This window comes from Tachysurus vachellii, chromosome 24, assembly GCF_030014155.1.
Source record: "Tachysurus vachellii isolate PV-2020 chromosome 24, HZAU_Pvac_v1, whole genome shotgun sequence".
Classification (NCBI taxonomy): Eukaryota; Metazoa; Chordata; class Actinopteri; order Siluriformes; family Bagridae; genus Tachysurus; species Tachysurus vachellii.
The window spans coordinates 7,785,569-7,811,397 of record NC_083483.1 but is presented as its reverse complement, the minus strand read 5'-3'; the positions used below and the strand labels follow the sequence as shown (position 1 = coordinate 7,811,397).

Here is a 25,829-nt window from a genome sequence, read left to right as displayed (position 1 = left end):
ATCATACACAGGGTTGCAGGAGCCTGACTCAAGTTGCATGGCGACCTGTATGGGGTGCCAGCGGATTACAGGGCATAACACTCACACACCCATTTACTCACTACAATCAATTTAGAGATGCCAGTCAACCTACAGCAAACTGTATGTCTTATGACTGGGGGAGGAAAGTAGAGGATCTGGAAGAAACCACCAAAGCATGAACCCACAAACTCAGGGAACAGTTGGGAACGAAGCCCTGGAGGTGTGAGGAATATGTGTTAATCACTAAGCCATTGAGTCACCATACTGTGTCACATTTTTACAGTAACCCAGTGCATTTGTTCTAGACAGGATACTGAGCTGAAGGGTCTTGCTCAACCAACCAATCAAGGCAGTTTGGTGCTGCTGGGATTTTAACACACAATCTACTTATGTGTGGCCTTACTCACTGAGCCACCACAAGTAGCACAACTGGCTTGTATAATGTAGATTCAGTGTGATTCTTCAGTGTATAGTCAGTTCAGTTGTTGGAATTGAATGAATGTTGCTGGAATGTAGTTGCGGTTTCTCAGTGATTAAGGTGTGTAAACAACAGTTCAGAAGGTTGTGTCTTCAAATCCCAACAACACCAACTACAAAAGTTGGGGAGGATAGTTGTGTAGCACAGCATCAGACAAAAGAGCGAATGCATTGTGTTATATCCAACATTAAGGGCCTTTTTACACCTGGTCACTTCATGTGTGTTCTCTGATCCGATAGCTATCTGATTTGTTAAAACTGTTCCATTTACATAAGGCCACATAAATGCGCCTTGGCGAATCGGATATCAATCCGATCTTTCTACTCCCGCCCAAAATGCAAATATATATTACCTCATTTCCGGGGTAATTGAAATATAACAGGCTTTGGTGTATGCGGTTGCTACAAAAAACAGCATTTACTGTTTGCTGCATTTTCGCTGGCGGCAGCAGTGCATTTTAAGACCAAACGAGACACCTGGGTGAAAGATCAGAGCCAGCACTGATGGGAAAACATATTTGTTTCTGGCGCGATGCACGACTCGCGAGTCACCTGCGAGTGACGTACTTCCATTTGGGAGGAGTATAGCGCTGACGTATGTGGCTTGAACAACCAATTCATTTACACCTGTCCAGTTTCATCTGAAATGCGTCCCAGACCACCTCCTGAAGTGGTTTGAACAATCGGATTTATATCCGTCTCGAAACCGTTTCGGAGGGCATTTAGACCTGGTCTTTTTACGATCGGATAGCTATCGGATCACAGAAAACGCATGAAGTGACCAGGTGTAAAAAAACCCTAAGATATTACAATGCGGTAAATGTGTTTTAATCTACTCTGGTGGTTTAGCAGTAGTATCCCATGTCTCACCATGCAGTCAGGCAGGGAACCAACCCAGTTAGTAAGGGGTTAACTCTCAATACTGGCCTCAAGCCTAGATAAAATGGGAGGGTTGTGTCAGGAATGGCATCTGGTATAAAACCTGTACAAAATCAAATATATACGTCGGATCCTCTGTGGTGACCCCAAACATGAGACCAGTCGAAGGACAAGAACAACAGCTGTAACTATGTCTTAGATTTGTTTACACAAGTTGCCAGTAAATTAGTTCAAAATGAACAGCATTGCAACCCTGACCGTGTTGTAATCTCTTGGCAGAAGTAGCAGGATTTTCAGTTTAAATCTCTTGGTACTTCATGAAGTCCTTGATATTATCATGAAGGTTCCCATCGCCTTAGGAGAAAAAAACCCTCCACAAAATTGTAGATTCTCCACCACACTTAACTGGATTAGGTTATAAATATTTATTAAAAAAAAGAAACACTATTTTTGCCATGTCTTACCATAGAACTTAGTTTCTGCCAAAGATCCAGTAGAGTTTATTGAGCGCCATGTACTTGTGTTTGTGGTTAGATGAAAAAGGCTTTTTTCGTGCACACCTTGTAAATAAATGGTCTTATAAAGGTGGTCTCTTGAAAGACTCGATTGCTTCCGTCATCGGCAAATATCCTTATTTTATTCCTCTAACTATCCAAATAGACTTTCATTCCAGCTCCAAGTGTATTCACTTGGCCTTGCACATATAAATTACATTAAAAAGTAACCATTAGTTGTTTTTAAATGGACACAATAGATAAACCATAAGAATGATGTTTTGTTAGGGTCATATGAAAATGATTTATTTGCGTGAGCACAGGTTTGGTGTGCAGTGGGAATAGAGTCCAGTTTATTCCATAGCAGGCCACCATACACACAGACGCACACACGGACAGGGTGCAATGCGCATGCTTAGAAAGCAGCTTGTTCTTGCTCTCATTTTTCATTCATCATTCATTCATCTTCTACCGCTTATCCGAACTACCTCGGATCACGGGGAGCCTGTGCCTATCTCAGGCGTTATCGGGCATCAAGGCAGGATACACCCTGGATGGAGTGCCAACCCATCGTAGGGCACACACACACTCTCATTCACTCACGCAATCACACACTAGGGACAATTTTTCCAGAGATGCCAATCAACCTATCATGCATGTCTTTGGACCGGGGGAGGAAACCGGAGTACCCGAGGAAACCCCCGAGGCACGGGGAGAACATGCAAACTCCACACACACAAGGTGGAGGCGGGAATCGAACCCCGACCCTGGAGGTGTGAGGCGAACGTGCTAACCACTAAGCCACCGTGCCCCCCTCTCATTTTTCAAAGCTAGGTATTTTTTTCGTCCTAGTTACATTACGCACTTTACTGGTAGGTTATCGGTTACATAAATATTATGGCGTCTAAATTATATTCATTACTCTTAAGTACTATTGCATCCAGCAAAACCACAGTTTAATGTTTGATCACAATTAGCTAGCTACACCGTCGCTAACACAGGATAAATAAACATAGAGCATATTGATCCTGCGTTAGCGACGGTGTAGGTAGCTAAGTGTGATGAGTCTCCTGGACCTGTATAGTCTGTTTACTGTTGATTCTGTGAGCAGCTATGTTGATCTGACATCACTTCCTGGACTCTGAGATGAGATCTCTGAGGCCTTTCTGACTTTCTGAGTGAAAGATTATAAGTTGTAATCGAAAGCAGTCATTTTTCAGGTGAGTGACTGCAGGACTAGTCACTACTAGTACTTCTGCTCATCTCTACTCATTCGATGCCATGCCTTCTTTCTGATTTGCACCTTTTACTCGTTACAACACACCAGGCAGAGTTTCTTCAATATACTTAAATAGGAACGTGTGTAATGTGGGAAGGGCGAAAAATGAATTGCTTACAGATTACAGCTAACATTCTAATACTGATTTCTAGCTGCTACAACAAGACAGTATGAAGGGAGAAAGTTTGTATATATGCATCAGATCGTACGAGATACAGAAGAAGCAGCGTAATGATGTCATCAATATATCTGCATGATATTGCGTATGTCTGTCCATGCCTTCTTCTTTTTTACAGAAACAGGAGGAGGTAGTATCACCAATCAGCGCAAGTTAGTCAGCAGGTTAAAACGACGGTATATTACACACAACCTCTCGAGACTAATTCTGTCCTAGTTGTGCCCTTAACCATAAACATCCAACTTCTATTTTTAGTTTTCTTGGAAAACATTTTGACTCAAAGAATGTCACTAATAGAATGCCAGCACATAACTGTAAAAGTCAAGCTGGTAAAGCACACAAAAGCATTTGAAACACAGCCCCTGATCTCATCTTTTTAACCTGCTCTGCAATCGTAAAACCTCCTGCTGCAGTTTAATTAACCGAAGCAAGCCTGTGAATCAGACACACTGCAGCGGCACTTCGATTTATACAGTCAGGCTTTTTCATTACTGAGCTCTGTTCTGCAGAGCTATAAACTCACCACATTCAGACTCATTTTTCATTTTGTTCCAATTTGAATATTTGGACTTTGAGGGCTCTGTATTTAATCTCCTGTGGTCTTAGCTGTTCTTAATGAGTGGTGTTATATATTTGCATAATCCCTTCAAGTGTTGGAATGGACGGATGAATGTGAAGCATCTGGATTCAGTACTTCAGCTTGTTTCAAATCCTGTCCTGAGGGATTCAGCAGGAATTTCTTTTTCAAGTTTTAACTCCAGAAACTTTTTTTTTCTTTTGTAGCATGGCATATTTCACCATAATCCAAAACCAAATACAAATCTATATAAATGGGTTATGGATTATTGCTCCACTTCACACTTTTATTTTAAGAGTGAAACATGATATATATATCATATATATATATCTTAGGGCTGGGCGATATGGCTGAAAACTGTATCACGATATCAGTGTTTCATATCGGTCGATATCGATAATTATATTTTTTTATGACCCATTTAAAAGACAGAAATGTCAACAACCAGGAAAACTCAAATAATTAAAATGTAAACATAAGTCTAAAGTCACAATGAACACTTAACAATTATCTCTTAACATTTAAAATGTAAGAAATGCTTAATAAAGTGTAATAAAATAGTGCAAAGTATTAAATATAAACAGAGAAACCTGAGAATTTAGTGCAAGTTTAGTGCTAGGAAGTTCACTAGCTGTTCACCTACTGGTGAATAAAGTGTTTTAAAATATGTGCAGTGTTTTGTAAACATAAATAAAACTGAGGTAGACTGAGATACATCTGTAATATAAAAACAAACCTGATACAGTACAGTAACATTGTTTGAAATATAAAACCTGCAGAAATATGAAAAAGTATGAAAATATGAATTTTCCTCTTTTATATTATTTTATTAAATTTTACAATTTCCTCGCTCGCTGCAGCTCATTTTCTGCTTATCAGTCGCCGGTTACTGAAGCAGACCAGCACGAGACAACGATATGGCGCAACCAAAAAGATTACTGTTACATGATTGGCTGTTAGCGTGTCACTCCCTACGTTTCTAGGTTGCCAGAGAGTGAGTGCCTTTGTTAATGCAACCAAACTTGCAACCTCTGTTTTCTTCTGAAGAAGAATAAAAAATATCGAACGTTTTATCGAACACATTTTTATTGATATTGATCACGTGTCTATCGCGATACATATCGTTATCGTTTTATCGCTCAGCCCTAATATATCTCATATATCTAACTTTTTTTAGCTAACTATATAATCTAACAATTATAACAATTTTCACTTTTAATTTTGTTTTAATATTTTAGTCTAGTTATTATTTGTTTCATTATATTTTTATTATTGTATTTTATGTTTGATATTTTCTGTCACTCTTATTATTTATTTTATTTTTAGAATAATTATTCATTTTCAGTATTTTATTGTTTGTATTTGATTTTTCTCCTTTATTTCTTCTTTTAATTAAAAATTGTAAAATTTACTTTTTGCGCTATTTATTCTTAGGATTTTGACATCCCGCTCTCCCAAGCTGACAGTATCATATCCACATCTGTATTTTATTTTTATACCTTCTGCTGTATTTACATTTCTGGCTCGGTGGCTCTGTAAAAGAGAGACTATCTAAGAGATTATGTAAACAAAGATGCTATCGCCATGGACAGGACAAAGAAAGCTTATCAAATTTGCGTTGTCTCTGTGCGTGAAGCCTGTGCGTAGCGTTCCCTTAACAGTAGCATGGCTTGTTGTGTTGGACGCTGTAGTGGATGATGTGTGGAGGAGAGATTACTTGTTCCACTCCACCTCCTGCCTCGGCAGGTCTCTCTGACAGATGCTATCGATTCCCATCACACTAATCTCAGCTGCTGTACAGGCTGCAGGTACCACTAACACATAGCTCGAAGGCAGTGATTATATTCTTGAGCTCAGGCTCAGAAGGAAACTGGAAAGTGCATGATTTAAACACTTGATAAGAGAGAAGAGAAACAGTATTTAGATTCCTCTGTATGGCTGCACATAGTGACAGTGACATAAATAAAACCTTGAACGTTTATGATTTCACACTTAATACTCGTTGAGGAGATTAGGGTTGAGGATACATCTAAAAAATATTTCTATATTAGTTAGTGGGAAAATAATCATGATAACGTGTCACATCACCTCGCTGTCACACTGTTTACCGCATGGTTGTCGTGGTAACCTGTCTCTCACCGATCACATGGGGTTCTTTATTTTTCTCTATAGCTTGAACCAAATCTAATAATAAGAGATTTTGGCATTTAGCCAGTGTTAGCTGTCGTATATCTAGGGATTAGGCTTGTGTGATATAATGAGGTTATAGTTCAAACATCATATCATATTTCCATAAATTGCGGTGAAGATTCTAGCTGATTATTTTAAATTACTAGATCTGCAAGTTCTAGGATCTCTGCAAAAATGTTGTACAAAGTGAGTCATCGGGTAAATATTCAACAAAGAGCTAGCAGTTTTCCCCCAATAAAATGAGACGTGAGTCATTCGACATGTGAATCTGTAACCGTTTGCTCAGGGGGGGTTGAAATCTCTGATATTATCTCGTCTCTTCCTGGAAGCCACGACCCCTTTCCCCCCGTCACACAGTGGTACATAGACAATGTTTGTTGATGTAAAATCAGTAACTATCAGTGTATATTCAGTTCAGCTAGCATGAGACATCATATATACGTAACATTAATGAATTTATTTATTAGAAAGGTTGCAGAAAATTTTTAAAGGGTCAAAAGAATTTCATATCAACACTGTGAGCAGTATAAACAATGAAAGTGTCAGCTATGTGAATATTAGACAAACTGTTTGTCAAAGGGTTCTAAAATGTAAAATTGCTATTTTTTTGTTTTGTTTAGTGATTTTGACCGTTTATTGCTTTCCCAGAATGCAGTCTGGTGTGAATTTAGGTTCAGCGCTGTTGTACGGGTGTGAAATACACGTCTATGTGAAAGCGAACAATTTTTACACAGGTTCTTGAGCTATGATGTTTTGTTTAGCTTTGATGTTTTACGGCTTTAGATCTTTATAGTTTTATTGCCGTGGACATTATCTTGATTTTATATTTATAAGCTCATGTATTTTAGACAACTGCCTTCCAGTGAGTTTCAAGTGAAGACGATTTCTGGTCACCTTCAAGTCTTGATGTGTCCCACAAATTTATAAACAAGGAAATTCACAAGCCACTTTCTTTCTCAATAATTTAAGCGGTGTCTTTGAATCAAGGACATTTTTTAATACCGGATATTAATTACTTTGTTTACTTTTGTTCTCTGAATCAAAAACAGTGGTAGCAATTGTCATAGCAAAGGTAATTATCTCTCTCTCTCTCTCTCTCTCTCTCTCTCTCTCTCTCTCTCTCCCTCTCTCCAAGAATGCAGCTGTTTTCAGCGGGATTCAAATTTGACTACATACTCAGACTGTGTAGGACAGAGGAGGTGTGTCCTGTGTGTCGGTGTGTGTGTCGGGGTGTGTCTGTGTGTGTCTGTGTGTGTGTGTGTGTGTGGGTTTGTTTAGTAGACAGCATGACCTGTGTGTGTGTGTGGCTATGTGTGTATGTTTGTTTAGTAGACAGCTCTCTCTCTCTCTCTCTCTCTCTCTCTCTCTCTCTCTCTCTCTCTCTGACTACACACACACACACACACACACACACACACTCAAACATTCGCATGCAGCATTTGGGCAAGGCTCAGCTTGTCAGTTCCTGCCTGAACCCTTAATATTCAGCTGTACATCTACATACTGAAGCTGAATGAAGCTACTAGCATGTCCCAGGCCTTGCACTCTCTATTTCTGTCGTCTCTTTATAAACAGAGACTCGTTAAAGTCTTTTAAAATCACAGCTGAGCATCTTGAAAAACACCACAGGGCCCTCTCTAAGTCTAATCTCTCCCAGCTCCCTTAAATTGGGTCTTTTGTGGATTTCCTTTGGAAACTAGTATGATCATAATGATCATAAAATACACCACAGAAAAAGTGGGTTTTTTATTCTTCACCCGATCCTACACACTTAAAAACATGCACAGACACACACACAGTAATTGGCCACCTGTGCACAGAGTTGTGACTCTCACAATTCAGAGGTAATAATGAAAATCATAACTACTTCTTTTCATGTCGAGCCTGCTTCAGCGAATCAGTGAAAAAATGATTGCATAGTTATAAAGAAAATTCACTGGGTTTTAACAAATGAGTGACGGTCACGTACTTCACTCTTGAATACGGTCTGATTAGGATGGATCCATGCTTAATGTTGAAACCATTTTTATCTGCACAGAATAAAGAATCTATGAGGAAGAGTTGAAATGAAAAGTGTGTTCTTCGTCTTGTTTGATCTTATTTCGAGACCTGATTGATCTCATCTTCTGAAACCTGCATTGTGCTAAGTGTGTGTGTGTGTGTGTGTGTGTGACCTGACTTTTATTTCCATGAAACCTCAGAATATCACTCAGTAACTGTCAGTCTTAATTTCACATCGTGTGTCTCTCTCTGTCTGGCGACGGTGTGACGTGATCTAGGACTGAGGCTGATAAGTTGTCGAGTGATGACAGGAGTGCTATTTGTCCCGTTGTGAAAGCAGTGGCTCTCTGTCACCGAAATGTGACCGAAATGTGCTCAAGCAAATCTACATATAAATGTACTTAATACTGTAAAATGGTATCTTTAACAACTTCACCATTTTGCCTTAAAAACATTCTTTACTCTCTGTAGGTTTGCTAATTATATGCGTAACTAACGCTAAGTAATTAATCAAAAAAGTACAATATGGTGTAAATATCCAGTTTTTACCATTATCTAAAATTTGAATTGTGGCATAACTTCTGTAATGTAGCTAAAAGAATTGATGCTAGTGTTACTTGACATTAGCGAAGAATAGCGAAGACTTTTCTCAATCAGCACCCGAGCTCCTTAGGTCATGAATCAGTACCGTATTTTCCGGACTATAAGCCGCAACTTTTTTCCCACGCTTTGAACCTTGCGGCTTAAACAATGACGCGGCAATATATGGATTTTTCCAGCTTTCGAATTTTTTTTTTTTTCAAAAAAACACATTCTGTGACGTGCTCAGTTTTTTCAAAGAAAGAAAGCGAAGAAAGGCTTACAATAAGGCAAGAAGTAGGACATGTGTTAATATAGGATCAGCTTTCCAGCGCTGGAGAGAACTGAAGGAGCAGGAAGTTGGCTGCATTTTCACAGATTTGAGCTTCCAGAGTCAATAACTCCTGAGCTAAATGCTGTTACTAGCAAAACGTGGTTGTAGCTGCCTCTCTACATTACTACGATAGAAAAGAGGTGTTATTTGTGTAGTAACAGCGTTTAGCTCAGGAGTTATTGACTCGGGAAACTCCAATCTGTGAAAATTCGCTCCTTCAGTTCTCTCCAGTGCTGGAAGGCTGATCCTATATTAACACGGGTCCTACTCAGTTTTCTGAAGCATTTCTTAAACATCGGAGACCCTACCTTTAACTCTGACACCGAAAAAGATGACTTCAGTGGTTTTAGTGCACAGGAGGAGGAAGATAGTGACCAATGACTTTCTTGGTAGGCTACTGTTTACTGCTATTTTTTTATTTTTTGTTACAAGCCGTGTTTCGTTAAAGCCTGTTTATTTTTGTTACAAGCCGTGTTTCTTAAAGCCTATTTATTTTTGTTACAAGCCGTGTTTCGTTAAAGCCTGTTTATTTTTGTTACAAGCCGTGTTTCGTTAAAGCCTATTTATTTTTGTTACAAGCCGTGTTTCATTAAAGCCTGTTTATTTTTGTTACAAGCCGTGTTTCGTTAAAGCCTGTTTATTTTTGTTACAAGCCGTCTTTTGTTAAAGCCTGTTTATTTTTGTTACAAGCCGTCTTTTGTTAAAGCCTGTTTATTTTTGTTACAAGCCGTGTTTCATTAAAGCCTGTTTATTTTTGTTACAAGCCGTGTCACGTTAAAGCCTGTTTATTTTTGTTACAAGCCGTGTCACGTTAAAGCCTGTTTATTTTTGTTACAAGCCGTGTGTCGTTAAAGCCTGTTTATTTTTGTTACAAGCCATGTTTCGTTAAAGCCTGTTTATTTTTGTTACAAGCCGTGTTTCGTTAAAGCCTGTTTATTTTTGTTACAAGCCGTGTTTCGTTAAAGCCTGTTTATTTTTGTTACAAGCCGTCTTTTGTTAAAGCCTGTTTATTTTTGTTACAAGCCGTGTCACGTTAAAGCCTGTGTAAAGTTCATTTGTTTCAATGTACCTGTAGGCACCTGCGGCTTATAGACATGTGCGGCTTATTTATGTTCAAAATAATAATTTTTTTTAAATTCAGTGGGTGCGGATTATATTCAGGTGCGCTCAATAGTCCGGAAATGACTGTATATGAAGTAAATGAGCTGAGACTCTGATAAGTACCCAGGCTCATTACACATTGGGACATCCGTGGCTCAATTTCCAGCAACATTCTAATTTCCTCATCAGTCACTGTAAAACCCCCAAAAAGACTTAAGAGACTTCATATTTTAAATAAGGTTTTTTGTTTTTCCACCATTCACATCAATCTACTGAATTATCCATATTCAAGTGAACACTGATAGCTGGAGCACTTCTACATTGTGCAGCATGAGAAGCTCACAGCAAATGATGAAACCACACAATGTTTGGATGCTAATGGAATGAATGGAACATTCAATTGGTGTAAATTGTACAGTTGTTGGAGAGATGAAAGAAGAAGAGGCTTCCCTTTCTTAAATAATCCTAAGATACTTCAGTAAGAAACTGTTATAAGATGTTTATAAGATTCCTGTTGGAATTACCTTAAAGGAATATATAAGTTATGAGATATGATATGAGATAGTTATCCAGTTCTACAGGATTTTTTAATAGGATCCATTTGGGTTCATGTTCAGGTTTACATGGGAATTCATTGTGAATCCTAAAAGTGCATTTTTCCACTATATTTTCTTTCTTAATAAAGTAGTACTTCTTTGACTGTATCTTGCAATTTGATCTTGAAGAAATAAACAGTTTAAAACTTTGTGTTAAATTAATTATTTATCATTTATAACTTTTCAAGACATTATTTCCAATTAAATATGAAGTACCAAGATTCTAAAAAAAAAAAACAGATCCTGCAGGAGAAACTGAAATTCCAGTCTATTTTTTGAGATTTGAAGATCTTTTAAAGGTCAAAATAAAAATGTAAGGTGTAAAAAGTAAAAAAAAAAAAAAAGGTTTGGAAACATGATTAAATAACTTTATTTAAAAATAGAGTAGTGTTGAATCTTAATATACTCAAAGTATAAAAATTTAATACTGTAGCAAAGTACAATCATTCAAGTATTTTCCATCATTCGATAGCCCTGTTATGGCCAGTATAGTGTATTTCTGTGAATTTCTTTCTCTTTCCTCTTTAGGGCTCTTGTATTTTAGAGAATTAAACTGTCAGCTGTTACACAAATGAATAATTGGACTGACTCTTGGATTTCATTTGCATGTAAAGTTGTAATACATGAGCTATAACACAAAAGTCAGTTCTTAATTGGAAGTTTTCATTGTCTTCTACTTAAAGGCAGAAGGAATAATCTAGAAAGTTTAATTGTTTAATACAACTGTTGGATAATTCCATTAACTACTCTTCAGAATAACACAGTAGTGTCTTTATTCCAGAGTTCTCGAGTTCTTCCCGTATATTGTATGCATTTATGATATTTAGCTATGTATTACTGGATGTAAAATTATACGTTGTTCTGATTGGCCAAACTCATTTACACGTAGATCAGCCACTTATCATTGGGTTGCATTTTTCCTTCTCAGAGCTTAACATTTCAAATATAATTAAAATGTAAGCTATTGTAAGCAAGTCTTGTACACATTTTTTAATTTCTACTGTCGTTTCAGATTGATGTTTGATGGCTGGGAGCCTCCAGGCTCGCATCCAAGATTGACACCCGACAGCACGCGCTCTACACCAATCTGCTGAGTGAGTTTCACCTGCTGCCAGATAAAAACTCCTACAAGCTCACGCTACAGCTGCCCACCGCCAAGCTGAGCAACGTACAGAACGCCCTCAGTCAATCGCTGGGGCAGGAGCGTGTCACCATGGACAGTGAGTCCACCTATTCCGGCTACTCATACCACTCCGGCCGGTCGAGAGGATCTCACAGACATGGGTAAGAATTAAAATGAATTTAACGCACAAATAACTTTATACTTACAATCTCATCCTGAGATTATCTGAAAAAACTTCCATGAAATTTCTTTGTAAAACTAGAAGATCTAGCCTTATCTTTATTCTTTTTGTTTCTGTAGATAAAATTGTGTTGATATTTTAATTTGTGTCATTAAATGTGTATTTTCAATTTGAAAAATACCCAATTCTTATATCAAAATATATGAGCTTGTTACGCCAACACATATTTCATTCATTCATTCACCTTCTACCGCTTATCCGAACTACCTCGGGTCACGGGGAGCCTGTGCCTATCTCAGGCGCCATCGGGCATCAAGGCAGGATACACCCTGGACGGAGTGCCAACCCATCGCAGGGCACACACACACTCTCATTCACTCACGCAATCACACACTATGGACAATTTTCCAGAGATGCCAATAAACCTACCATGCATGTCTTTGAACCAGGGGAGGAAACCGGAGTACCCGGAGGAAACCCCCGAGGCACGGGGAGAACATGCAAACTCCACAAACACAAGGTGGAGGCGGGAATCAAACCCCGACCCTGGAGGTGTGAGGTGAACGTGCTAACCACTAAGCCACCCCCAACACATATTTGATACATTCAAAAGATTAGATAATGAAGTATTAAAATAATTCAGATTATTCTTTCCTAAATGTTGTTCTTGATATCTGTTGTATAAACAACCAGCGTCATGACTGCCTAGCTGAGAACTCTTACAACCCCAGTTCCAAAACCATTGGATAAGTAAATGAAATGCAAATGAAAACAAAAATTATTAACATGAAACTCGTATTCGTATTCCAAAATCCAGTTATCAAAACAAGGTATTTCGTTTTGTACTTAATCAGCTTCACTGTTTGTTGAAGCCATGCTTATTCTGAAATTCTGTGGCAATTTAGGACTGATGTGAAGTTGAACATTGGAATGAGGCGATGTGAAACAGACGTCTTATAGAATATAAGGAGAATCTAAGATCGGCCTGGAACTTCAGCAGCAAGGATGAGCCGAGAGTCGCCAATTTGCCAAACAGATTTGTCAGTGAATCATTTCACATTTTGAAAACAACTGTTTCACCCTAAGCAGAAGCCACACATCAACATCAACATTGTTCAGAAGTTCTGCTGACTTCCCTAGACCTGGTCTCATCTGACATGGAGAGTAGCATAGTGTAAACGTGTTTTTTTTTCTGTCTAATGAGTCATGTCACATTGTGTTTGAACAAAACAGCTATTATGTTTTTCAGGCCAAACAGAAAAAGAATTATTCAAGCTATTGCCAGTATGAGGTCCAAAAACCATCATCTGTGCTGGTATGGGGGTGTGTCAGTACTCATGGCGCGGGAAACTGACACGTCTGTAGGGGCATCATTAATGCAGAATGTTAAGTACCATTTTGGAACAACATATGCTGCCGTCCAGGTGCCTTGGTTTTCAGGGACATTCTTGTAGTTTTCAGTACAACAAAAACAAACCACAATCTGGTGCTAGATTGGCCTGTCTGCAGTTTTGACCTGTCTCCGATTGAGAAGGATTGAGGCATTATGAAATTAAAATAATGAACTAAAGGCCCCATACAGTTGTACAGCTGAATACCTGTATAATGGAACAACAGGGGATATTCTGTCTTCTGTGTCTTCAGTGTCCAATAAGACTTAAAAGAAACGATGTTACACAAGACTCAACTGTCTCAGCTTTGGAGTGTTACAGACACTGCATTCGAAATGATATTGAAATGTAATGTATACTGAAAAAAAAAAATTCAATAGACTTTGCAAATCACAAATCAGTCCTTTTTGTTTCTCTTAGAATTTTTCATATTGGCTTTGTACGTTGTGCAAAATGTATAGTATATTGAGAAATGAAGATTACACAAAACCTTTAATACTAGCACTATAAAGCCTTGACTCTTGTTCTTTGAATATATTCTTTCTTTCTTTCTTCCTGATGTTCGGTGGGTTAGTTTTCTTTGGGCTATTTTTCTGTCAGTGGTTAAATTGCTCTGACTGACAGGTTCAGGAAGTCAGTACTAAACTGGTGCTTTGTATCACTCCTCTCTCTCTCTCTCTCTCTCTCGCTCTCTCACTCTCTCTCTCGCTCTCTCTCTCTCTCTCTCTCTCTCTCTCTGGGGTCAGTACAAATTTATCTCCATGCCTTTTCTTTCCTTTCTCTTGCACTAGCACATTGGCTCTAAGGTTTTAGAGGTTCAGGAAGATAGACATTTTCCTCTCTTTTCTTCCTCGTCTCCTTCCCCTAGCTCACCTTTCACATTTCCACAGAGATTTTTCATTTTCTCTAGGGAGGGACAAATCCTGAATTATATTATATATAGTGCGGCCACCAGGCAGGTAAAAGCTGCAGTGTCCCAGGATTTAGATGGAAGGAAACTTGACAGGGCTAAAAACTGGTAGCTAATGAAGTAAGAGTAAGATATGGTTATTTAGCTGGTTATGTAAGTGCATTAATGCAGACTGAAGGCAGTCCTAACAGGATATTTTTGATTTTGTGATCTGAGCAATTAAAACAAAATAATTCACTAGACTTCATAACAGAACACTAAGGTTGTTTAGTCACACGTCTGTCGTTAAAGGATCTTCAGTATACAGTGTGACATGGAGAAACACAATTTTACAGTCTGTTATAGAATGTAATAACATTTAAGAAATATACATAAGAAGCTCGAGAGCAGTAGGAAATATCAAGTCTCAGAACTCATACGTGCAGGAATAGCAGCGTACATGAATTTACAGGGATTTTAAGTCTAACTTTTTCCCCAGGCCTGCTGTGAGTATAAAAAGCTCCTGTGGGACTCGCTACAGTGATTGCTACTTACAAGCACAAACACACAATCACTTCAGGGCACTTTTCAAAGCTAAAGTTATGAGGTACAGTTAATAAATCAGCTTATAAATCAGCATGTGTTTAAAACCTGTTCTCCTGGTTTCACCAGGGCGAACAACCCCAAGCATTTTGGTGACAGTAATTTACTACCTGACCGTAGTCATAAATGTGTGTTTTTGTGTGTCATGTGTCAAACATGGGCATTTTGTGACGCTGTTTTAAACAGTGTGAGACTTTTTATCTTTCGAGATGATGTGGAAATATTTGGAGTTACAGATACCGTAGCACCGCTGACTGTTTAAATCTTTTCTTATTGGTCAGAAGGTGTGCATGCATTATTTGCCTCTAGCAGCACAGAGTAGCGTGAACTTTAATATGAATGCGCTTGTTTTTATATGTTATTGTTTCAGTAGTAACAGCTCAAACACAAGGACTTGTATGGAGGACGCGCCACGTAATCGAAGACTAATAATAAACGGATTTAGAAAAGAGTTTTTGGGTAGCAGAGTAAATCTAATCATTGGTGTGGTGAAGTTAGAAGAGTCTCGGTTCTAAGCACTCTCAGTTTCTGAAGCGCACAAAGATTTAATCATGTACTGACATTATTCAGCAATATATATTTTTTTTGTGTTGGGTTTATTGCATTCAGTAATTTCTATTGCTAAGTATGATTCTTTTTATTATAACAAGAAATGACTCAACAAATTATGAATGAATGAACCCATAAAAGGTTATGAGGCTGTACAGAACCTTGCATAGTTGAAAACTTTTTTATTGCTTCCATGTATGCATATATTCCATATAAGCACCATGAGAGAACCCTATATGGTTCTTTGTAGAACCTTTTCTTCTAAGAGTGTAGATACTTTTTTTTATACCACTTCATGTCTTCTGTCCTATACTAATTGGTTCAAAGTCCCACTAGCTAGTTTTGTGTGGAAAAAATTTCCGCTTTCTGATTTGCCTAATCCTAATTATACGCTTCCCAGTCTGAATTAAATATCCCAGTGTCAAAAGCACTAATCCTTCAGGGGCAAAGGGGAGCTTAAAAGTTACAAAAACCCGTCTCGCTGGATTAGGCGGTGTGTCCTCCAGGTTCTTGTGCACAGGATGTCTCCGTTGTAATGGGGAAATACTTTCCAGAGCACCGGTGTGTAAACATTACGTCTCTGCATGCCTTCTCTTCTATCTGTAACTGCAGTTATTCTCTGACATGTTAGAAAATTGTCGACAGTTTATTACCTGCACTGCAGACTTTTATAAAATTTATTTTATTGTCACATTCTAGGGGATATTCAGGACAGACGCTCCATCAGACGCCGCTTGATTAGGAAGAAAATCAATTATTTATAGCTTTTAAAACTAAGGACTTTATCATTAATTCAGGAGTACTGCACAGTAAATGCTGTCCTTTGCCATATTTGTAGCTTTCTTTGATATATTTTATCCACCGATAATGACATATAAAGCGGTTAGACACCGAAAATATAGGAATTTGTGAAAAATATGTTCAGCTACCTTAAAAAACAGATGAAACATAAACCTAAAACATCTAAATACGAACTTCATTTAAACACATTTCTAAAGGCTAGATTGAATGGTGTAGAGTGAGCGTGATCGATTCACGGTGTTGTTGTCATCAGATACATTGTGAAATCTCAGGGGGACGTTGACGCTGATGGGAACTACAGCGTTCAGGGTTTGGAGTCTCAGCTCAGGTTTGAAATCAATGTTTGATTTTATTGCAGTAATCAAACTAGACCAACATTTATGCTGCAGACAAAGTCAGAGAGATCATCATTGTTTTTCTTCATTCTAATGTTTAATCTTAACATTACCCGAAGCTTTTGACCTGTATCTGCATGATTTGGCAGACAGCCACAGTTTTGAATATAATCACTCGTGTTCCTTTGGATGTATGAAAACTAATTGTGTTAATGTTACTCGATTCAATCACCTGACTTCAATATACACATTTAAGTTTAGAAAATTCAATAAGCCTTTTTTTTCCCAACGGTATTGTTATAGCAATAGTTACTGTATAATGTATCACATATAATACAGCTGTACATAATATAATCTAACTGTAATCCCTCTCTGAGTTCAGCATGTAGTAGCAGGTAGTTAAAGAGGCAATGAGAAGCACTTAACTCTGTAGTAACACAGTCATTTAGTTTAACACTGAAATCAGAACTGGCCGCTCTTTAATTTCCGAGCTTTAGATTGCTTCCAGTCAGCCTCAGGAGTTGTTGGTCTTTACAGTTTAATCTCTCGTACTGTATAAGCGAGTCATTTTCTCGCCCAGGTGCTCAAGCTGGCGTGAAAACGAACAAGGAGATTTATGAGTTTCTCTTTGGTCGACTACTGGATGTTAATGCAGTTTCATTCAGTTTGTTGGCCCAAATGTTGGAAAAGCTGGCAAAACCTCAAACCCCCACAGGAAACACATCTACTTTGTGCTAATACCTGTACTCTGACGCAACACTGGAAGTTAAATACCATTAATCAAGCCTTACAGCGTCTCCTAGTGAATCTGAAATGAAGTAGATCCTTTTATGTGCTAATTTATCTGCCATTATCACCGGCTGGGTTTGGCGCTCAGTAAGAAAAAATCAATGTAGACCAGCGCAGGACTGTTTTAACATAGGCTTATCAAGTTTGTCCCTTGTGTAACTCTCAGTGTTTTTCTTTATGTATGGATTTATTTATTAATTTTTTTAAAGACTTCAGCTATTGAACTTAAAGTTAATAGTTGAGTGTTTGAAGTGTTGAGCAATCCAGTCAACATAATAGTACGGTTTACTTTGCTACCTGCTGCAAACTGGTAGAAAAAGAAGCTAAAGCTATAAAATCTAATATTTCATATTTTATGTGTTGTATTGAGATTAGGAGTTTAGTTCTTTAAAGATCTATGTTTATCAAGTTCTCAAACCACTTTAATTTATTAACTTCTCACCAACTCAGTTCAGATTTATTCCACGAACATTATTTAAAATATGCACAAATATATATATTTGCAAGAGAACTGTCTGTTCCTGAATTCTTTTCCACCAACAGACAAGCTGTTGAGGCTTGAATGAATTGAAACCGATTGCAATTTCAATTATAACGAGTCAAATCCATGAATTATTATAATAAATAAATAAGTCTAATCTTTAAATTTGAAAATGTCTAATCAAAAAATTTGGTTGGTTTTGTTTCCCTGGCTGTAACTAAATCTAAAAAAAAATAAAATAATAATAAAAAATAATTGGTGTCTCTAGTTATGTAGTCTAGACTGATGTTCACTATAGCCAAGAAGACACTCATTAAGTAGACTGAAGGAAGACGAAAATTTTATTATTTCCATAAATTTGATGAATCGAAAATTTGTTCCCTGGTATTTCTGTACCTCTTTTTATGTTGCAAGATGGTAAGGGCTTATTAAAAACAATACTGAAGTGAAGGATAACCAGGATATTTTGGGGATGTGGGAGGAAACCTGAGAATCTCACAGAAAACATACGCAGAAACTCCACACAGACAGTAACCCAGGTATCCTGGAGCTGTGAAACATCATTACTATGCCTCCATTAGCTTTAATAAGACAAATCCTAGATGTATAATGGTCCTTGAACCCAGCCAGTTGTCCATGCATATGATTATCTTCACTTTGGAAAGCCAAAAAAAGCTAGAGCTTCTTTAATCTGAGAAGGTTCAGAAACTGAGCCCTGTTCTTAGATATCAAGCTGGAAGACATTTATTTGACCAGGATGTATTTTCAGTTTTGTTTTAAACCCAAAGGCCATTTGTGTGATACTCTAATTTTACTATTTTTAGTAATACACAATGAAACTGTTTTTATTGTGAGCTGAGTCACTAGGATTGCATTAATTCGGTTACATCGCAGATGCATTCGACTTTTATAACATCCTCATATCCAACTCTCTTGACTTATTTTGAAAAAGATTCTGCGGTATTAGAAGATTCTTCTCATAAACCTTAAAAACTAAATGATGCATTTTAGAACAACATGCAAACAAAAGTTGTGAAAATACTAAACACTGTCTAAGAATTCTTCAAAAGAACTCCGAGCCTGCATTTTATTTTCTCTCTGCATGATTTATGGCTGAAATATTTGCAGGCTGGTGTGCAAAGCATTTCTGGTTTAGCTCAGGTAGGGGTGTGGTATGTGTAACACTCAGGAGATGTTTATTAGGGTGTTTTCTCCAGTTCTTGTTGTAACAGGTAGCTGGAGTCAAAGAAAGACAGGCAAGAGTAATCATCATCATAATCCTAATAGCTTTCTCACCAACAGTCAGACCCATAAAAGCTTTCGCATTCACAAGAGAACGAAAGAAAACAAGGAACGAACATCACAGAGTCTGATTGTAAAAACTGAAGGAAAAGCTGCAAGCCAAAACTCCTGTCTGAACATGGAGCGTTGATTAAGAGCGACGAAAACATTATTTTTAGTACATCATATAATCAACAGACCGAATTCTTTAACCGAATTGTGATGTAATTTATACCACAGCGCTCTTTAATTCTCGTTCCTGATTGGTCAGTATCAGGGATTCACAGAAGCCACAAATGCAGTAAATCACCCAGATGTTGAACAAGGAAGGAAAGGCAACAAACAAAAATGTATGTTAACAGAAGCATGTTGAAGAGACACTGAAAATAGAAACCTGCCATGAGTTCAAGTACAGCTAGGAAATTCTTGTTTACAAGTTTGGATGTCGGAATTATGATGTCAGGTCACTTCGATTGCCGTTCAGGCCAAAACGGTTTGTACCTTTTCTTAATAAAGTACAAGAAATACAGCGAGGATATTCTAAAAATGAAGAACAAAGAATGTGCATCAAGTGTGTTTTGGTTTTTAATGTTTTTAATCAATTTATAAAGCCATTTCTCTTCTATAGGTGCCAAACACATAATAACTGAAAACAACTGAAAGAAGCTTCTTATTCAGTAACACTGGGCAATGACTTATACTGTAGTACCGATCATTTAAAAAAGTTAATGTTCCATAGTTCATGCACTAGACGCTAAAGTATAAGCACATAGAGTGTAGTACGTCATATGGGACGCAACTTCAGTGTGTCTCACACGCAGCCCACTTCATGCTTTTTTATAATCCATGTACACCATAAAGCATTTTTTTAAATCCATGTTTCATTCATTTTACTTACTGAGTTCATTAATTTAAAGCGCTGTGCTGGATAAAGAAAAGCAGCTGATGGAAATCACGGCATTTAGAGCGGTTTAGCCATCAAAACTTCAGGATATCCTCCATATACCGTGTTTATTTTTAGGGTTTATAATTTAATGCGGCCTCAGAATGTTTCCTCGCTGTGGGGATTTCCATATGTACCGTCGTGTTTCCGTAATCATTTAGATTCTCACTGGGGAATGTTTTCAATTTACGTGGTTACACATCACCACATCATCACCGAGACAAAGGTTTCTACAATCCAAATCCAGTGGCATTCAGCTGTCATGGAATTAAGGATTATGTGAAATTGTACACTTTTTAAAACAGATTTAAAAGTGAGGACCTACGAATTCAAAAGAATTTTCTACAAAATGTTTGCGCTAAAAGTATCCAGCATTTCTCCTGAGGTTAATTCTTCACGTCCGCTGAAGGCTTAGCACCATGAGGTTCACTCATGTGAGGTGTTGATCTTTTATCGTGCCATATAGTTTTCCTCTTTGCCATATAACCGTATCTACTACGCTTGGTATTTAACACCTTGTGTTTACTTAGTCCTTTAATTTATGGGATTTATACTTACTTCTATATTAATAATGTATATTTTACAATTTATTTTACAATTTATATAAATCATGTTTTATGTTGTTTTGTGTTTTCAATCTCAATTCCTCTGGTTTAGAGCACTTTGTGCAGCTTCGGCTCTTTTAAAATGCACTCTAGAAATAACACTGAAATTGGAATTTGATTAAAACACACATTTTTTACCGGCGCTTTTATATAATTATCCGATCAGCCAAAACTGGACAGATCAGAATAAACCGTCATCTGGTTATTTTCCAGTTTTCTGTTCTCGCTGTAGCCTCAGATTCCTGTTTTTGCCTCAGTGTTCAGTACCCTGTGCCTTCTGAGATACTTTTCTGATCACCACAGTTATTTAAGGTTATTTAAGTTACTACAGCCTTCCTGACAACTTTAAGTAGTCGGTCATCAAGAAGGTACTTTCATCTGCAGTCAGAGTCATCTCAGGTTTCTCTACTCTGATTAACTGAAGCTCGACCTGTTTTTGAATGATTTTATACATTGCACCACTGCCACTGATTGATTGGACGACTGCACAATTAAAATGGTGTTCCTATCAAAATGGACAGTGGGAATGCATCCAAAACAAAACAAAGTGATCTAATGATACTGTGGGACAGAAAAAAACATCAGATAATATAAATGATTTTAAAATGTCGCCCTGGTGATGCATGAAGGATTGATTTGTAAGTGAAATAGAAACAGTGTGCTGCTACTTTATTGGGAGTTTACTAGCTGCTCACTAAGGAAGCTCTCATTTAAGATGTGACATCATATCCCTTTTTGCATTTCCCACTTTATCGAGTTTGATCAGATGCTTGCGTTCTGTGTATCTGTGTGTGTTTGTGCTGATGTATTTGGTTATATAAATAAATAATGATTCAGAAAAGTCAAGCAGACAAGGATTATGGTTGCTTTGGCTGTCTGAATAGTTTGCATTCTAGTCCATCTTGGCTAAACTACGCTTTGTTTGTGTATGAATGAACAAAACGGATTTGCACAGCAAGCGATGACAAAGAACCCAGTGAAAGCCAGACGTCTATAACTGCTGCTTCAGCCCTTTATCCAGTCAACGTTATAGTCATCTATCACAATGATAGCTATTTAGTACAGCGTGATTTCCTCCCAACAGCAGCACCTACGCTGCTGCATCCATAACTGTGCAGTTCCACTAAAGATGTTAAGAAGAAATACATTCTTATAGCTACTGACATGCATTATGGAATCTGACTCAGTGAAGTTAATAAAACCGACAATGCAACAAATGAACAATGAATAACCATGGCCTTGTGGATGAAACAGTATAAAACTAAAATTCATTCCAGGTGGTTCATCACTTCCACATGATGTCCGGTTTCAGACATCGACATAGGAATAAATCACAGCTACGTAAGACCTCATTTCACAAGGACTTTGCATTACTGTGGAAACCATTTTATTCTGTCAGCCATCAAATCGTAATATTGTTGTTGTCCTTGGCTGCACTCTGTTTGGGGTCACCACAGAGGATTTTTTTTTACTCCACTTTCGACCACTTTTTTTTAATCTGTGCTTGGAACCAGAACTCAGAGTTGAACCTTAGTGTCTGGGCTGGTTCACTGCCCAGAAATCAAACCAGTGAGAAAGTGGGATCCATAACTATGTATTTATATATACTAATAAATGAATATTGTTACTCACAAGAACTGGTTTCCTCCCCGGTCCAAAAGACAAGCGTTTAAGGCTGATTGGCATCTCTAAATTGTCCATACAGGCTTAAAAAGAAGCCAGGCTTGTGTTCTAAAGTGAACCCTGGGCTTCTGTACTTGGCCAGTTGGAACTTTTTCCCAAATATGGTTCTTTGTAGAACTGATTGTGAGGAACTATGTACATAATGCTGTGAGATGGTTTGAAATGACATGAAAAAATGTAAACAGAAATGACAAACACTCTAAATGTGTATCTAATAATAATAATAAGAAGAAGAATAAGAATAAGAATAATAACAACAATAATAATAATAACAACAACAACAACAACAACAACAACAACAACAACAATAATAATAATAATAATAATAATAATAATAGATAAATAAAACTGCTAAATAATTGTTTAAAAAATTTTTTTAAAAATCTGTTCTTAGATTTTTAATGAACCCTTCATATGGTTATATATAAATTTTTTTTTGTGGTCTATGTATGAAGCAAGTGCTAAAAACATTTTAGGCTCCATATTGAAGCGTTCCTTTTAAGAGTATAGTGTGTAAAATGGGTGTGTGAGTGTGTGTACGATTACACTGTGTTTGGTTGGCATCGCATTAAGGGTGTGCACAATTTGCACATTTCTTTTTAGACTGCTGCTGCTGCACAAATACAAAATGCTGTATGGACCAGCTACATCTTTTTTTTGGTGAAAACTGTGGGGTTTTTATCCAAAGCATTTAAACATTGCACTTTATTCATTACAGAGCTGTCTTGCCCTTTTTGCGCACCTTGCACTTTATGTAGTACCGTGTATGCATGTGTGGTGGCTTAGTTCTGTGTCTCTTGTAGTACTGTGTCTTTACCTCACACCAGGGTCCTGGAGGAACCTTGTTTCATGTCACTGTGTACTCTACCCTCCAGGTTCCTCGTGAGCGCTACAGAAAATGAATAAATGTTACCTACTAATAGATTTACGCAATGTCACGTTTTTTTTTTTGTTCAGAGAGCGCAGCAGAGATCGGCACAAGTCTCGCAGTAAAGAAAGCAGTCGCTCAGAGAAGTCTGTCACCATCAACGCTCCTCCTGCGGAGCCATTGTTAGGAGACCAGTCCATGCGAGGAGATGAAACCCAGGTGAGGTATACAGTAGTCACACTCCACAGTATATACTATAAGCATTTCTGTTTTTACTTTGCCTACTAGGGGCAATATAATCATAAAAAAACACTTCAAATGTTTTTATCTTCAAAAGAATGCATTTCTGCTCTCTGAGATGCACAAATTGCTTGTTCATCCCAACAGAGGGAAAAACACACGTCACACACAGCAAGCCAACAGAGTCCTGACTCATTTTATATCAGGCTTACAGAGATTAATTAATCAGTTTGTTTTTACTGATTGAAAATGTCTGATCAGTCAGACTGGAAAACCAGTGTGTTGGTAAAAACCTTCGCTTTCGGGTGCCTAGATGAAACACCAGGACCAAGTACATGAAAACAAAACAATCTGGATTTCTTAGGTTGCATCATATCATCAGAAAAATATAAGAAAGCCATTTTTAATGATCTTAGCACTTTGGTACTGTCGTTGTTGTTATTGTTCTAAAACAGCAGACATTCCCTCTTGGAAATTTAAGCAAGTGAATATACAGTAAATACAACGCTGTTTGGGATCGAATTCTTTTTAGTAGCAGACTCAGATTCTGAGACAGATTCAGGTTTGGCATGAAGGAATTGAGGTGTTTGTCATGCATTTATTAAGCAGTGGTTAATTTCAGTTTGTTCTCGAGTGAATATTGATGAAGATGTGCAGGGGACATCCAAGTGTTCCTTTTTCCTTTTTTTTCTTCAGACTGCTTATGAAATTAGCCTTGCTTATATTAGTATAATTAGAAGCATTACAGGAGCAGAGGGTTTCAGCAGAACAACGTCACCATCTTCATGTCATTAAGCCCCAACCACGTCGCCCTCTTCCCTCTGTCAACCTCACTGTCTCTCTGTTTCTCTCTGTTTCTCTCTGTTTCTCCCTGTCTCACTCTATGCCTGAATCTCTTACTCCCCCAGTCTCACTCTCTCTCTCTCTCTCTCTCTCTCTTCTCTTACTCTTACTCATTGTTTCTATTCCTCTCCTACTTTTTCACCACGCCTCTCTGTCTCACTGTGTTACTCTGTGTGTGTGTTTCTCTCTCTCTCTCTCTCTCTCTCTCTCTCTCTCTCTCTCTCTCTCTCTCTCTCTCTCTGTCTGACCTACTTTGCCATTGTGGACTCTGCATGAGTGTTTAAGGTAGTGAGCAGACATAAAGAGTAATATTGATGTGAATCATGGAAAGTATGATGTGTGCCAGTGAAGATGAACCTCTACCTATGTTTTTTTAGGTTATTGAATATTTAAACCGATCGGTTCCCCATGAGTTCCTCGTGGGGGAACCGATCGGCTGCTTGTTGCTGTGAATAATATTGATGCTGGAAAGAAATGCCTACTGTGATGTAGTTAACTCTAACCCTAGTGCTGGGATTAGTATTATGACATCATACAGTACAGCCTTAATGTGTCTGTTAATGAAGACCTGTAGCGCTGTGTGTGTGTGTGTGTGTGTGTGTGTGTGTGTGTGCCAGTCAGCCAGTATGTCATTAGACCTTGTATTGTTGATTTAATAAGGATGTCTGAGTCTACGAGTCATTTAAGGACTATCTTCCTTGAGTCACAGTTGCTTGCAGAAGTCATGGAAAGTGTCCTGGAAACGTCCTGGAAAAATCTTTTAAGATATCAGTTATCATCAGAGCAGGATCTGATCTGTTATTGAATGTATGAATTATTCACTCACATGCACTCATCCAATCAGCTCATCACATCCTGTAGGCCATGATAATAGTTAATGTTCAAGCATCACACCAAACATCAGAACAGAGAAAACGTGATTTCAAAGACCTTGTTGGTGCAAGCTGGTTGGTTTGAAGATGAGTTCTCCTTTGTATCTTTGGTGAAAGAGGTCGACCACACTGGGTTTCACGCCTGGCAGCTATGAACATGAATCTGAGGCTACAGTGATCACAAACTCATGAAATTGACAACTAAAGACTGGGTGATGTTTTTTCAATTTTCAAGGATGGAAACTAGCAAAAAACACAACAGGGCTTTTTATGCTGCACTTAACCCTGGGCTATCATCCTACTACACCTCGCAATTCCCACTGGAAGTTTTCCCATTTGAAATTTAGAAGAAAGGTTTAACACTGGGATTTTATCCAGTGCTTATGGTTATAGGGTTCTTAGTGATATTTTTTATCCCTCGACATTTTAAACTTTATTATTCAGGTTTCTTTATTCACATTTTCGAAATAAAAAAGCTGCACACAGAGCGCAAGATCCATTCTGAAGATATTTGCTGTAACATAATAGAATTAAGTTTAATATAATATCACAGGCATCCACATGATGTGTAATTGGTTGTTGATGATGTTAGCCATCTCTCAGGGGGAAAAGGATGGTTCGTATGATGGACGCACACACACACAAA

General features: G+C 37.8%; 1 protein-coding gene across 3 annotated transcripts in view; it reads left to right on the top strand.

Moving 5' to 3' along the window:
- Positions 1-25,829, top strand: part of LOC132839323 (vang-like protein 1) — a 55,820-nt gene that overhangs the window by 9,212 nt on the left and 20,779 nt on the right. For all 3 annotated transcript variants that reach the window (XR_009647721.1, XM_060860242.1, XM_060860241.1), the window contains exons 2-3: positions 11,719-11,990; positions 23,318-23,447. Coding sequence is in view for 2 of the 3 variants with exons in the window: in XM_060860242.1 (XP_060716225.1) it covers positions 11,920-11,990; positions 23,318-23,447 (201 nt within the window). In the remaining variant the exon portion in view is untranslated. The remainder of the gene's footprint in view (positions 1-11,718; positions 11,991-23,317; positions 23,448-25,829) is intronic.